The 16930-nt window shown below is 41.5% G+C and overlaps 1 protein-coding gene across 3 annotated transcripts in view; it reads right to left on the minus strand.

Annotated features, from left to right (window-relative positions):
- The window catches only part of DIP2C (disco interacting protein 2 homolog C), a 311358-nt gene that overhangs the window by 121800 nt on the left and 172628 nt on the right, over positions 1-16930 (minus strand). For all 3 annotated transcript variants that reach the window (XM_084281851.1, XM_084281850.1, XM_084281849.1), the window contains one exon: positions 11728-11838. In XM_084281851.1, coding sequence (XP_084137977.1) covers positions 11728-11838 — 111 coding nt within the window. The remainder of the gene's footprint in view (positions 1-11727; positions 11839-16930) is intronic.

A 16930-nucleotide genomic window follows, 5' to 3' on the forward strand; every position in this document is an offset into this window, starting at 1 on the left:
ACTTCATTAACAGCGACACCTCGTTCTTTACTTGGGCCAGGCACAGTGCTCCTGAAAGCTCAGGGCTGCAGCTGAAACATGTAAAACACGCTGTAAATTCCTAGTCCCAGACTCATGCAGCTTCCAGCAGGAGAATTTCGTCCATTTTCTCCTTTAAAAAGCAAAACCTAGTCAATAAGTTACAGTTGCATTCTTCCTTCATGTGGAGGGGTTTTTAAACCTTTTTTTTTTTTTTTTTTTTTCCTATGTGCGTTTCGCATGCCTCAGTGGCTTCCTCTGCTCAGTACTAGCTGCATTTGCTCCACTGGCATGTCAAACATTCGACGTACTGTAAGCAAAGCGATACCTCCTCATGGGTCACAGACCTGGTGTTAGTTTGGCATGGATCATGAAACAGGGCACTCTTCCCGTGGCAAGCGTCAGCTAAATTAAAAATGTCTACACTGTAAAACGGTTCCTCACACCCATTGCATAAAATGCCTCAGGAGACAAAAGAAAAATGGTGTCTTCTTTTGTACCCAAATCAGATCTTGCGACTGCGTGTCAGGTGGTTCTCTTGCATCTAATTCACCACTCAGCCCTATTCTTTCTAAGACAAGAAATTAGGCCACTAGAGAGGTGTGCGTTGCTCAAATCAAGATGGCAGAAGTCTGTTTCCACCTACATTTCAGATTACATATATTACTTCAATTGTCTTTGCTCAAGTCTTTCATTTACCAGTAATAATAGAGCCTTGATGTCTCTGTGTTACTCTGCTTGCTTTCCTGCTATGAGGAAAAAAAATGACATTTTTGATACCCAATCACCAGATGTTTAAGGATCACAAATATGGGAAAACAAGCTGTTGCCTATTTTTTGCTGTACAGGTGCAGGATTCTGATCAGAACAAGATAGGATTCTGATCATCTCCTACAGCCTGGTTTTCTAGTTCTGAAGTAAGGACACTTTCATCCCTCCCTTCAGGGAACTTACTCCTGAGAGAAAAAAACTGCTGGGAGACATACCTTAGCTAGGTGTGATCTGAATTCATGCCTTTCATCTGTTTGTCCCTTTTTATTTTATTTTTTTCCTTTGGAAACTCTTTCTTCCTTTGCTTTAGTAGCCAATTCCTGCTAAGGTGCTGATACGAGTGGGAGCAGGACAGGCCCAAGGACTCCGTGAAGGTCTAACATCCTCGCTTCTCATGGGCTCGGCCACAAATGGAACCGACTGGCTCACAGGATGGCAGATTATTAAGATCAAGAAGGTTGATGCTCTGCGCTAATGAGTTTAGAACGCCAAATGATTTTTAATGAGAGGTTATTTATGTACATATAATACATATTTATGTATTATTTATACCGCGGTAGAGGATCAGCCCTGAAGTCAGACATTTAACAAATGAGAAAAAACACAAATATGTCTCTGTTTCGGGGAGGCCAGCACCTGGGGCTGCATCAAGGGACACAGCTGGAGGGACAGGCAGAAAGAGGCAGCTTGCAGGGGGTAAGAGGAGCAAGGGCAGCGACTGCTGCACCACCACACGGTGCAGCACAAGACTTGTAACAGCTGAGTTACTACAGCGAGGCAACCAATGCTATGGGAAACCGGCCTCCCAAAGGCCACCAACACTCGCTATCAAAGGTGAATTTTGGCTGAAAATTCTAGATAAGGCAATGCTAAGGATAGCAAGAGCATGCTGGTAATTATACAGGGGAAAGGTTGGCAATTGCTGCCTTACAGGAAACTAGTATTTGAAAGCATGAAAGTCTCTTATGAGTTTAATCAGACCTTTGTTGTAGCTACCATGGAAACGAAGGATATACTGAGAATTCATTTCCTAATACATGGCCTGTAAATACTCTGAGTAGAGATAATTTGGTAGCTACATCTATTGGAAATGCAATCAGGACACACTAAATAGGGTAAGACATGGTAAATGTGGTATCATCAGAACAAAGTACAGTTAGGCTTTGTCTTTTGATTGTCCTAGGCTGACAGCGCTGACTCTATTTTCAGGGCAAGCGATTTCATAAAAATTGCTGTGTTCATCCAACACAGATCAGCCATTGGAAAATCATCTCACCCTAGGAATGCGAAAGCGAGCGAGTCCATATAACAACAGATCTGTGCTGTGGGTGATGCTATAATGAAGCAGTGTCAGAATACTTTCACAATATCTCCGGGCATTAAGATAGAAAAGCACACAGCCCGAACAGTGTGACACCTAATTTCTCTCCAGCTGCAAGCAGGCGTGCCATTAATTCTGAAATATGGTATTCACAACACTGTGAATACCCAGCTGAATGCAAGAACATCTGCTCTAATAAGACATTTATATGAGGGCTGTGGAGGTTACGAACAGAAATAAGCTGTTGCTTACATTTCAGGAAACAATTTCAGTGTGTAAGTTTCAGTCTTCGGGATGTCGTAAACCCATTATTAACCCAGTTAATAGTGGGTCTCTGGTTTTACTAGGAACAGGAGATACACGGATATGCAAAGAAACGTTCTGATGACTTCCATGAATTTGGGTCATGTTTTGTTGACCTGCACAATTTTTTACATCGAAATGTCAGCTTTTTAGAAAACATCTGCACTCCCACGAATACACCACGAAAACGACCTTGCTCTTCTAGGATGCTGCAGCAAAGAAACTTCACTGGTGTGGGAAACTTCACTCTGGGCACTCTGCAGGGGGCTGTACCACGCTCATGCATCCTTCAGCTGCTGCTGAATAACTACAGGCACATATGAAGCAACAGGAAATGTATGTTCCCATGCACTCAGAAACCTTATTTCTGAAGACAGAAATCATGGTTATCATTTTGTAGTTCAGATGGCAGTAGTGGCAATTCACAGCTCTGGGTGAAAGGAAGGTAAAAGCTGAACACACAATTGGGAAAGCTTTATGGACAGACAGTGACATAAACAAGTTATACAGTTGGAGCAGAGGATACAAAAACTAAACTGAAAGGCTGAACTCTTTATGACTCCACTCCTAGTTTTGCTGAAAGGCACAGTTTTTGCTTTGGAGTCTTCAGGTATTATAATAAAGTTGATTTTAAAATGTTTTTCTCTAAACTCGGATTTAAAATTATATTAACTCTAATCACAAGTGAAATAAAAAAAAAAAAACATGAAAGACTCCCACTAATAATTTCCATCCCTGCATTTATTTATTATCTCATTTGTAATGCAATCTGGAAGTCAGCTTCACATAGTGACTTCATCTCAGGCCCCCTTATTATGCGATCTGAAGTAAATCAACTTTCTATTTGTTTTTCTCTGGAGATCCTTGAGTAATTTTCCTCAAGAGTTCTGCAATTATCCTTACAAATTTTTCTGCAGGGTCAAAAGCAAGGACATGGTCATATAAATTACATCTTTGCAAAAATTTGTTTTCAACCTGTTTTTTTTTTTTTTTTTTTTCCCTGATTGAATTGTAGGTTGAAATTAAGTTTATAAGCAAGCTAAATCAAATAGATGAATTAATTCCTGAACAAGTGTTCCTACAGACAGGTTCATTAATTAACTTTTCCAAGTATCCCTCACTCATCTGAAGAGTTAATAAATTTTCGGATTTATGATAAATGACCTTAATATATATATGTGGTCCTGCCTTGAACCATAGTACATTCATCATATTTTTGTCCCTCTTAATTCTCTGGAGTGATGTTAAATGATAATGGCTCAATAAAAATAATTCCTTGTATCTTCTCCTTCCATCCTTCTACCATACACTGCAACTTTTATATTCTCTTAATCCAGTTTTGTCTGCTATTTTCACTTTTTCCTTTTCAGTTCTAGAAAGACTACAAAGCGAGATCTCGAATACCCTCTCAAAAATGCAAATATAAACTACCCATATATTTCAGAATCACCGTGAGGTAAGCTGTAAACATGCAAAATGTCAGCAACCTTTGTTATAGGTCATACACACACTTACCTCATGGTCAGTGAGGACAAGCACGTGGTAAGGCATGTATCGAGGCTGACAGAGCAGAGCAGCTCAGCTACCCAGGGTCTGCTGCCAACTCCTCTTCTAGGACCAGGGTCTACAGGGAATGTTGTTCATTGCTAGCTCCCGTACTTCAAATGTCCCCCAAACTGATCTTGGGACGATTTGTTTTGAGGTTTAATAATCTCATGCTCAGCATAAACTGTTCAGCCTTTTCCCTGTTGAAGCACAGTGTGGGAAAGGTGGCTCAGGAATGTGAGCTGGGACAGAGCTGTAGTTGGGATGCATTTGTTTTGGCAATATCTCCCCAACTCTCCTATATTAAGATGTCTTTTAAAAGAAGTGCTGAGTGAGCTTGGAAAATGAACTGTTCTCTGCAGTGGTGGGATCTCTGGGGCAGGGGTTGGCAGTCCTCCAAGAACGATGCACTTTTTCTTTCTCATCTTCAGAGGTTAAATGCATGGGGGGAAATTCACCACCAGTGAGTGGAAGAAGGGAGATCCTCACTCCCAAGAGTCAGGGTACCACAACCACCTCCCCAGCAGTATCGTTCCCCTATGAGACCAGCTGAGAGGTGCTATTTCACGTATGGTCTTTCTCAAAACGCTCTGTTTCTCAGCTCCCAGCCCTGTGCTCATCCTCTGTGTGCCTTTTAAGCTCTGTCCATGTGGTGCATGTAGCACATGTGCTCTCGTTTGCTCCAGGATAACGTGCACCCTGAGACACAGGAGCGGTGCAATTTCACCTCCGCTCCTACTTCCCACACCATTTCTGACAGCTGCAAAAATCAGATCTCACTGCTCTCATTTTTCTTAAGCGCTAAAGTTGCTCTGGGCGATGCAAAACACTGGCCATCTTCAAGGCCTCTTGGAGACCCCACGAGAAACGAGGGACTTCATAAACTCAGCCCAACCCTTCTGCCATATTCCCATCTCATCAGAGGAGAATTCTACAGCAGAAATCAGAGAGCCAAGAGAGGCTATCTCATTCCTCACACATACATGTGCATTTGAACATACTACATAGCATTCTTTATCACTTAATGATGAAAATTTTAAATTTCTAATTTTTATTGCTGCATACCTTTGTGTGCTGATGTCTTATTTTTTCTGTTGTTTTTTTTTTTTTTTTTTCCTTGACCAACGACAGCCGTGGACACTGTGAAAGACAGGCTCTGGCACACAGGGAAGTGGCTGGTTTTCAGCATTGGGATGGAGAACTGAGAATTTTTGCTCTGACACAGGGGCGTCCTTTGGAAAAATGAAGTTGTTAAGGACCTGACTGCTCTTTCTCCATGTATTGAACACCAAGCTAAGGGAAGATAACACACTTGTTCTCTGGAGAGGATTTAAAATAGGTGCTGAAGGTCTCTGCAAGAGAGCTGTTCCCTGAACCATGCCAGCCATGACTGGCTGGAAAACGCAGAACTGATGGAGATTTCTCGCAATCAAGAAAAGCTTTTCTGGTTGAGAGGATCTGCCCAGTTTAATTATGGGGTATTTCACTATGAACTGCCACCGCAGCAGATGCTGCTGTACTGAGCTGCAGCCTTTATGTGGCAGTAGAGCCAAGCTCTGCTTCAAGCAGCACAGAAACCTACAGACACTGGGTCAAACTCAAGTAGCAGTATTAATTCAGGGCTACGCTGTGGATAGCTTACAGATCACCACTTTCAGCAGTAGGTCAGCAAGACCATTCCTCTATGAGCAAGATGGCCTGGATGATGGCTCTTAAATAATGGTGGCAGAAGCTCCAGTTTCTCCTGTGAGAGAGTGCAGTGTTAGAAAGAGCAGGTCAGCCAATGTTAACCAGGGAACAGGTCTCTGGTGGCTCTAAGGTGGGCATGTAGAGCCAACAACCTCCATAAAGCTCAGTGCAGGACTGAGTTAGCAGAGTTCATTTACACAATGGTATCTTACATGGTAAGACCATGACAGTCAAGCCATTGAAGTGTCCCACTTGTTTACTCCCTGTTACAATTCCTCCTTCCTTATCTCAGCATACTGTACCAAACCCATGGATATGCAGGTTCCAAAAGAAGCTGAGAAACCTTGTTTCTGAACTGCTTCAAGGAAATGAAGCTGTAGGTGCAACTGTGGCTACATCTACAGGGCCATTACTAACTCAGTATTCTTCATACACTGGGGAGGTGCTGGCCTCTTCTTCCTGATAACCAGCGACAGGATGTGTGGGAACAGCACAAAGCTGCACCAGGAGAGGTTCAGACTGGGCATTTGGAAAAATTTATTCACCAAGAGGGTGGACCGACACTGGAACAGGCTTCCTGGAGAGGTGGTTGATGCCCCAAGCCTGTCAGTGTTCAAGAGACATTTGGATGATGCCCTCATTAATATGCTTTAACTTTGGTTAGCCCTGAAGTAGTGAGACAGTTGGACTTGAAGATCTTTGAAGGTCCATTCCAGCTGAACTATTCTATTTCTATTCTGTTTCTAAATCTGTGTCTGATTTTGCAGAGTCACGTAACTTGAGCCAGATCAAGCCAGAAGCCTACATGTATCCTGCAGATAGAGGCAGAAGTCAAGAACAAGTCAATTTTCCCTTGACTGTTTTTTCTCATCTGAAAAGCCACTGGCCAGAAAAGCCTTTTGGCAAAAATTAGTGATCCAACCTACGTGAACGTTTGGCTTCAGTGCCAGCTTGAGCCCCCAGGTAGTGTTATAGTACAGGCGTGGGCTAAGGAACAGCAGCTGCTAAGAGGAAAACATCGCCATGTTCTGCGTTTGGCAAACCTTTTCAAACACTGTTTCTGAGCGAGTAAATAGTGATTTTTTTATTTAGTAGTAAATAAAAAATCTTTTTAAAATAACATCAGCTAAACTAGTTGCTGTATTTGTATAAAGTAAATAATATAGCTGAACCCTGCACTGATTTAATTACTGAATTTATGGCACTATCTATTTCTTTAGACATCTGGAAAATGATCAAAGAAGATGGCATCCCAGAACATAATGATTTCAGTATCACTTCCATATATAAAGAAGGAGCAAGGAATTTTTAAAACTATCTGGTTTTAAGGAATTAGACTACATTCCCAACGTAGGTTGAATTCTAAAATCAAATCATCTTAAAACATAGAATGTGCTATGAACATTTACCAAAAACATAGCTTCCATAAAGTCAGAGTCAATTTTATTTAGAATTGAAAAATCATAGAAACCAGGTTTTCAAAATTATAGTGCTAAAAATTCTGTTACAACATTAATGAAATAATAATAATAAAAAAGACTGAAATGGGAAAATAGGTAGGGATTTAAAATGTCACAGTCTGACATTTTCCATAATAAGAGAGCATAAGTTGAAGGTGATATTAGTGGCAGCAAAGATTATGAGTCTCCAAAGAGAGTTCATTAAACAATCTTTGCTGACATCTAAATTTATGTAAAAAGCAAAGGCATGGAAGGAGAGTTGGATGATTTTCAGGGATGTCAGACTTCCAATTAGGAAAACCTTAAAAAGAAGAGACAGAAAAGGACTTTGATCAGAGTTTGAGTAGAGGATTTGTTTTCAGATGTTAATTGAAATAAATTGTGCAAAAAAAATAAAGAAGGGAAATGTTTTCCTAGAAGTGAATTACTTATTTGTTAAAGACTGCACATTCATTTTGTTTTGGGGCCTTTCCAAGAAGATGTGCCAAATATGATAACAAGCACTGAAACTGGGTAACAGCTAGGATTTAATAATCACAGTATGATCAGAGCAGAGATGCTGAAGTATTAAGCACAGCAAAACAACAGGCTAAACAAAGGCTTCAAACTGAAGCAAATCTGAGTCTGAAGAGAAGACAACCAGAAGCAAATCTGACTTACAATTCTGTAACTGGCAGCAATAGAGTCATGAGACTAAGAAAGAAATGATCTTCTGGTCTCTGAGAGGCAATGCATAGAAGGTGATAGCATAACTCAAAATAGGAGCATTGCATTCCATCTTAGCAAGGCTCTTCAGAAACTAAATGTAAAGATGATGGTTTGATAACTTCTCACAATTGAAATAGAAGTTTACATTTCCCCGTGCTGACATTTGCTATGTACAGTTTCCTTTTGAGTGAATCAATTCTTGGTAGCTGTTCAAACCAATTTGTTGGAGAGCTTGGTGGCTTGCTGAGGAGTCATGTTATATACAGCAGTCAATGCAGGAATTGAAAGCCCTGCCATAAGCCCCCAAAATACCATCAAACTTTCCAGTTTTAACACCAAGAACATTTTCAGAGCTGCAAAGGAGACCTGAATTTACAGCATAATCCTCATTCTCCTCAGATTAGACTCCTCCAGTAACAACAAGCAAGCCTTCATGCTGAATTCCATACTCCTCCTTTCAGCAACACAACTGGTATATTTATTATTTATGTATATTATTACAACACTTAGTCCTATTCCTAAACCTTCTGTACTATTCAGTGAGCAAACCCAGAATAACATTTTAAATTCCCCAAAGCAGGGATTGTTTCAGTAAAGACAATAGCTGGATAGATGGTTAGCAGAGAAGGAAGGCTTTCCACACCCTCACAAGCACATCCAAAACAATGAGGCAGAACTGATCAGCAGGGCAAGCTACACGATCAGCACATCAGCCATGGCTGGGCTCTTCGGAAGGAGAAGGGTTTAGAGTCCCCATAGCAAAGGAGAGTTTGGAAGCATCATGTGAAAGGGGTAATGTACGAGCTTGAAGAGCAGTTCCCAAGTCTGTGTTTCTGAACACATGTAAAAACAGAGGGGTTTGCTCAAAAACATGAGGAGTAGCAGGAGAAGGGTAACAAGAATGAGTCAGAAGGAGGCAGAATTCAACACTGACGGGGACTGACAGCTCATATGTAAGATTGGCAGGTGATCTTTTGGCCCTTCCTCTCTAAGCTACTTCCCTAAGCAGAGATAATTAAATTATTCTCTCACACCTTCCCTTTAGGACAGCAGGCAGCGACCGAAAGCAGGAAGCAGCAACAGCAACTCAGAGCGCTCCCTGGGTATCAGAAGAGGCACACAGAGATGTGCGTGATGTCTCCTTGCCCATCCCCAAATTGACTCATCTCTTAGTTTACAAATCGCAAGCACAGCTCCAGCAGACTACTTCCAACACAGTCAGATACGAATGGTTTTAACAGAACTCCTCTGAAGAGTCACGTCATGGAGGTTTGAGGACCATGGGTTGCACACCCCTGAATTAGACAGTTCCAAGAAGAGAATGTCTACCTGCTTAAAAGCACTGTGTAGACAATTTTCAGTATGATGTGGGAGAGGCTTCTAGAAGTTTATATACCAAGGAGTTTTTATGCAGATCACACAACCATTATTAAAATAAAAAGAAGTGTTGGCATCTACAGTGTGAACCCCAGGTTTCAAAGAGAAGGGAGTTTTCAGATTTATCAGGATGGTCTGGATATGCATGAAGTTCTTTGCCAACATTTATCATTCAGTTTTGCTTTAAATCAGACCGGTGAGCTTTTTGACTAATGAAATGAATGAGTGATATGGCACAAAAGGGTTAATAAGGAGTTCTCTATAACTTTCCTCTTTTGTCAGCACAATGAGTCTGACCATGTCCAACAAGTTGTGTCCTTCCTCTCAAAGACAATCCAGAGCTTCCAGAGATGGAAGCCCAACAGAGATGTCCTGCCCAACAACCAGTCTCTGGCTTTTAATTCACAGCTCGCAAGCATCCCTCTGCCACCATGACTTATGGGTGCTGTTGGTCATCACTCCCTTATTCCACAGCTGGAAGAGAGGCAGTGGCAGAAAAAACAGTCTCTGGCCTCTGGCTGTCACCTGAGGATGGCCACTTAGACTGCAGCAGCCCCTGCTGTGACTGAAATAACAGCTGAGTCCACCTGCCCCTCACCCCGTTAAGGTGAGTAACACGGGCACTTTATGCTTTAAAGGGTAAGATTCAGAGCTCAGTTATGTAGCAATCACTTCCTTTGCTTTGTGATCTGTCTGGAGATCATCCAGCCCAACTCCCTGCTCAAAGCAAGGTCACCTAGAGCAGGTTGCTTCGTGCTGTGTCAGGTTTTGAATACCTCCAAGGATGGAGATGTCACAACCTGTCTGGGCAACCTTTCCTAGTGTGTAATCACTTTTACTTTTTTTTTCTTATGTTTAAATGGATTTTCTCTTATTTCTCTTTGTGACAATTGCCTCTTGTCCTGCCACTGGGTACCACTATGAAGAGTCTGACTCCATGTTCTTTACTGCCCCTATCAGATATTTATACACATCCCACTGATCCTTCTGTTCCCCAGGCTGAACAATCTCAGTTCTCGCAGCCTCTCTTCATGTGTCAGAGACTCCTTAATCATCTTTGCAGCCCTTTGTTGGACTCCGTATTGCACTGGTACTGGGGAACCCAGCACCTCACATGTGCCTCACCAGTGCGGAGCAGAGAAGGATCACCTCCCTCAGCCTGCTGCCAGCAGTCCTCCTAGTGAAACCTCAGAGGTCGTTGGCCTTCTTTGTCATGACAGCACATTGCTGACATGTTTACTTTGTTGGCCACCAGGACCTCTGCCAAACTGCTTTCCAGCTGGTCAGCTCCCAGCCTGTCTGTGTGAATGGTGTTATTTCTTCGCAGGTGCAGGACTTTGCATTTCCCTTTTTCACACTTCAGAAGATTCCTGTTTTCCCATTCCTCAAGCTTACTGAGGTCCCTCTGAATGGCAGTGCCACCATCTGGTGTGTCAGTCACTCCTCCCAGATTGATATCATCTGCAAATGTGTGAAGAGTGCACTCTTATCTCACCATCAAGGTCATTAATTAAGCTATTAAGCAGTGGAGCCAGTATTTATCCAGAGAACACCGCTAGTGATTGGTGTCCAGCTAGACACTGTGCTGCTGATCACAACCCTTTGAGCTCAGCAGTTTAGGCAGTTTTAGGTCCACCTCACTGTCTTCTTATCCTGTCTGTACTTCACCAGTTTGGTAGTGAGGATGCTGTGGGGAACACTGTCAGAAGCCATACTAAAATGAAGGCAGAGAACATTCACTGCTCTTCCCTCAACCTTCAAGGTTGTAGAAATCTATTAGGTTGGTCATCATGGCTTGACCAACCTAACAAGGGAACTTCGTAAGTTCATGCTTACTACTCGTAATCACCTCCTTGTTTTTCATATCTCCCAAAACAGTTTCCAGGATACTTTCTCAGATATCAAGGTGAGGCTAGCTAGTCTGTAGTTTCCCAGATGCTCCTTCTTGCCATTCCCAAAGGCAGGAGTGACACTTGTTTTCAAAGAATCAAGAGTAGCTTCACAATAACATCAGCCTCAGCACTTGTGGGTGCATCCCATCATGTCCTATGGCCCTGTACAAGTCCAGTTTGTGTAAGCATTCCCTGTCCTAATCCCCTTTCACAGAGGGTAGGTTTTCATTCCTCAAGACTTTCCCACTGGTCTCTGGGGCTTTAGATTCCTCTAGGCAAGTCTTACCAGTAAAGACCAAGGCAAAAAAGACATATCAGGGCCTTCCATGTCCTTTGTCACCCAGTCCTCTACCTCATTCAGCAGTGGGCATACGTGCTCCCCACTCTTCCTTTTGCTACTTGAAGGCCCACGGAAACCCTTCTTGTTACCTTCACATTCTTTGCCAGATGCAATTCCAGATGTGCTTTGGCTTTGCAACTCCACCCCTATACACTGGGACAGTGTCTCTGCATTTGTACAATGATTTTTTCCCATGTGTAGGTATTATAAAAGTTTACAACAGAATTCTTTTAAACAAGGCAAAGCAAAGAACCAGCCGTTTCTATTTTTCATTCCAATTCTCTGGTCTTCGGTTCTACTTACCCGATCTGTAGCGCTCATCCCGTGACCCTGAGGACCTGCGACGGTGATATCGAGAGGAAGAGGACGGAGTAACAGGAGTTCGACGTTCTTGTGGTAATGCCTGGTCCACCCCTGCATTAATAAAAAAATTAAAAAATGTATCATCCTCATGGAATTCCAGAACCTTAACAGTGAGGAGGAGCTCAGACTACACTAGAAGTAAAAAATGAGTATTCAGTGGCTAAACCAGGTCATGTCAATTGATTAAACAGTACTTGCCACTGCTCAGCCCTTCTGGTGTGCTTATATCCCTGGTTCTCTAATAAGATAAGCTTTATCCAAGATCATACACTACATAAGAAGAGCACACAGCCTGTAAGTTTAGGGAGGATTTTCTTCCAAGCAGGTGACCTTTCAAGAAGTAGTATTCAGGAAATATTTTAATATGCTAATAAAGGCAGACACTATTGCAATGGATCTCGAAGCTTTCCTGCAAAATGGTTAAAAACATTTCCTAAGATTTAGCCAGTGTGTATAATAAATATTTCTCTAAAACCTCATCCACTTAGACAGTATCAGTTGGTGACAACACAATATTAACCTATGCAAATTACATCCTTGGTGGAAAGAGTACTATTCAATATCTATGGGCATTTTCAGCTACCAAGGGCCAGAAAGTAAGCAATGACTGTTCTAAAAACGAGCTGAAATAGTAATCTCTTCTGGCAAAGCAATTAAAATAACTCAGCCTCATTATATATACCTACAGCATCTCTGCATGTCAGGTCTAAACAGCCAGTATGTACGATTCAAACTTTGTATTCATTTCTTTTCCTTATTTTTTTTTAATAGATATTTTCTTGAAGGCTTCTTCGAAGATAGTAGTGCTATAACTGCAGCAACATATATAAACACTTCCAGAAACTGATTTTCCTTCACAACTTCCCGAGAAAAGTGAAGTGAGTTACTTAAGCAGGACAATTCAAACAAACAATAGGAAAAGAAAGCAAACATAAATCTGTAATAGTGGCATAATATGCCACCCTGTTCTCTCACAGAAGAACCTGAGTAAACAAACACAGTAAGCAGTGCTTACAGCGTAGGTCTAATGAAGCAGAGCACTAGGCACTATGATTCACAAAGAAAAAAAAATAATAAAAACAAAAACAAGAGACCATAAAGAAATGAAATTAATTCTTTTGCCTTTCATTTTTTGCCTATAAAAAGCAGTTACACACCACGTATTAACTGTAGGGACAGAATTAAAAATGGCTCCTGTACTTAGGGTTGATGGTAGGAAATATCTGTTAAAACTACTTAATTAAATTATTAATTATTAAGTTCAAATGAATGATTAAAAAATTGAAATTGGATTCAACAAAACAATGCTTGGGAAATATGTTCATATTTTTCTACTAAAACCCAATGTAAAAACTTTACTATTTCTCAATTGTTCAATGCTTGATTGTTGGGGTTGGATATGAGTTGGAAACAAAAATTTTTAGGTAGAATATAGACCAACAAAAATGTTACGTTGTTATGTTGACTTCAATGAATCTTAATTGTTTCAATGGACTATTTTAAAAGCATTTTTTTAAAGTTGGCTTCGTACACTTATTTCTTTGTGGTGCAGAAACAGAACTGAGAATACAGCTTCTCTCAAATCTTTAGGATATCAGAAGTGTTAAGTCTGCCTTGATTCTGTGGAGAAATACCTGGTTAGCTAGAAAATGTACTTGGAGTAAAATCTCATAGGTGCACAGAAGACAGTGAATCCATAAATTTTCTTTTACTCAGACTGCAATTAATAATTCACACTCTTAATTCAAAGAAAACGTCTTCATTGAACTGCTCTGTCTCCATACTACAGTAGTGTGTAATTTCACTACAGTAATCTGTAATTTCACTTTAAGTGCAATTTCACTTCAAGTCTTTATATTCTTGAAAGTGTGTGAACATAACTTCTCAACACTGAAATAGAAGAAATCTAGAAATCTTTTTTTTTTTTTCTCCTGAATTTTCTCCTTATTTGTACACTTGCTGTTTTTCTTTCTTTACTGGGTCACCCTGAAACCACCAATATAACACTAACAACAAACATTAAAATTACCAGTTAAACTAATCTTGATTGAAAATGTTCACAAAATTATTCTTCAGTCTGTACAAGATTGTACCCACAACTCCATCCTTATCCATATTGCCAGTCTTATCGTACAGCAATAAGATACTTTCTGAAAATCACATATACTTAGAAAAATCCTGAAAAAAAAAAAACATAGCCAAAAATATGCACCTACATTTGTTACAGGGTTTTGGTGAAGAAAGCAGTGCCACAACTTCATGTGGCAAACTGCTTGTGTAGGGCAATGGCATGAGGACAAGAGCATACAAAAATCAGTTTGGTGTTGCTATTAAGTACAGCATGCCTATAGAGAAAAAGGGGATTCCATGCGTCCTTCCAACAAGAAAGCTGCAGGCCTTAGAAATGCTGAGGGGATTTAAATTGTGAGGAAAAGCATCGGGGATATGCACAACTGTAGCAGGCAGAGCTTTCAGGTAGACCTGAGAACCGTTGAGCAAAATACATTGAGGCCTTTGTCTTCCTTCTGCTGCCATTTGGCTACCAGACCCCTCAGCCGCCTGAGGCAGTGCACAAAGCCCTTTCCAAAGCCCTTTTGCACCTCCCAGGGAAGGCAGGGCATGCAGGGTAGGTGCAGGCTCTGGGTCTGGTACTGCAGCAGGCAGCGAGAAGCCGGCTGGCCGGGTACCACCACAGGCCAAGCTGCTCTGGGGTAGGCCGCCCTTCCCTCCTCCAGCTCCTCACAGAGACTTGTCCTTGCTACAGACACGGAAATCTCCCATCTAATCTTAAAATGCAGATACTTTACATTACTTTACCTCCCTCCTATTTTGTATGCATGTAGTATATTTTTTAAGTGAGTCTCTTCTGATACAACCAGTGACAGGGAGTCAGTTTCCTTGACAGGAAAGAGACAGCCCCAACATCGCACAGAATCACACAGAATTGTCTAGGCTGGAAGAGACCTCAAGATCATAGAGTCCAACCTCTGACCTAACACTAACAAGTCCTCCACTAAACCATATAACTAAGTTTAACATCTAAATGTCTTTTAAAGACCTCCAGGGATGGTGACTCCACCACTTATCCTATGCTGGTATTCATTTAAGGCCACAGCGAACTTCATGAGAGTAACAATTACCTTCTGCTTTTGTGAGGTCTGCGGATCATTTGGTGACTTTACTTCCCACTTTCCCATAAACACAAAACCAGCAAATAAACCTCGAGCCAAACACAGAGCCAGACACGTACGTGGTTCTCCGATTTACCCAAGTTAACCCTGCAGTGACAGGTAGAAGCTCTGCATCAGCCACCTGCGGGGAGAAACCTCTCTTTGTGCTGAATTCCCTGATGTGAGAAAACACAGAGCATTTGGAGAGACAGTAAGAAACCTGGTGATGGCTCCTTACTGAAAGGGCTGGAGCAGGACCTTGGGGACCTGCACCTTCTCTGTCCTGTACCAGCACCGCCGATGGTGCAAGACAAGGTACGCAACAGCCAGAACCTCCACGCTGCCATTTCTGAGTGATAGGTAGGAGTGAAAGCCACACAGACTAATGAATACCATGAAGTCAGTGAAGTGCTGCCAGAAATAGCGAAGCGGGGTTAACAGCAGACCTGCTCACCTCCGTGAAGGCTCTGGCAGTACAGTGCAGTAACAAGCATCCTCTTTTCACTTGGAATTCTGAACATAACTAAAACCCCTAAAGTGATGGCTTTCACAGCCAGCACACAGGTTCGGTGAGTTAAGCGCTAATGCTTGTTGAAGTACAGCTTCAACAAAATGTGTTTGGGGATCAGTGGAAGTGGTGGCGTAATGGGCTTTGAGAATTCACACTTGGATCGATTCCTAAATTTAAGGAGGCAGCAGAGCAATGAATGACTTTCATTAAAGAAAGGACGGTGTCACTCCAGTGCCCTGTAGACAGACACAATCCCAGTCACTGTCAAACTAGCATCATTCTTAATAATGCCATAGTTCTCTGCAGTCTTGTGGATAGCAGGACTTTGAAAAGTAAGTATAATTAGCACCACTGAAAGAATCATTACTAGTTACGAAGAATTTCAGCAAAATATATAGTAAAAACACATGCCTGGAACACAGTTATTTTACATACAAGGATGAGAAGTCAGTGCTTTGTGCTCATCACACTACATATAAGCATTAGAAGGTGCACTGGAGCTAACAGCCATGCTCTTAATGTAACTATTAGTTCATTTATCTAATGCTGCTAATGTGGGATTCAGCTTGCAGATTAAGACACCTATATTTAGGTGTTTACAAGAAGGTGCTTAAGCTAAGCTCCCATTTTGAAAAAGAGACCTAGACCAGGATATAGGACTCTAAACAGAGGTGTCCAATGTCTTTTTAGATGTAGAGTATGATACCTGCCTTGATCAGGATGGCTTGTGTCCCCTTTGAGTTGTTTTCTACGTGCTCACTGTACAGATGTCTCTTCTACTTTAGGAAATCTTGAGCAGTATGAGACACTTATGTTCAGGCAACTCAGCAAGCCCAGGGGAGCCTGAAAAGCTGTGCAGGGGGTCAGTGGAAGTATCTATCTGCTTTCGAATAAGCTGAACAGCTCTCTGGGTTTCATCAACTGAATTAACTGTGTCTCTTCACTTAAGAATGGGAGTTTAAACACCAGGTTCATAGGCAGACAGCTTAATGCAGATATATCAATCTGTAAATCCTAATATGCAAGCTGTATCCCATCTTTGCTGCATTTAGCTAAAAATGCAAGAGCCCCAGTAAAGCTATTTAGTATTTACTATTGCAAGCTGGATAATTTTAGTTGTATGCACAGAACTGTCAGCTGGAAACAGGCTTCATTCATCTCCTTCCTTCATTTTTTTTGCCTTCACCTTTATGTTCCTCTCTCCCAGCCTTTACTGCTTTTGTAGTTGAATTGTGTTGCTGTGTTTCAGCAACGTGGCAATAACTGCATTGCCCTCTCCAACAGAGGACAATTGTTTCCTCAGTGACAGCTGCCAAGTTGCTTTGATGCATCTCTTATTCCTATGACTGTGTCAAAAATTTGAATCTAAAAATGCTGAAATGTCTAATTGACAACAAAGAGAAGGCATTCTTAGACACAGGCTACTTTCACTGTTTTAAAACTAAATTACAGTGTATGACCT

Source organism: Netta rufina (assembly GCF_964035555.1).
Source record: "Netta rufina genome assembly, chromosome: 2".
Lineage (NCBI taxonomy): Eukaryota > Metazoa > Chordata > Aves > Anseriformes > Anatidae > Netta > Netta rufina.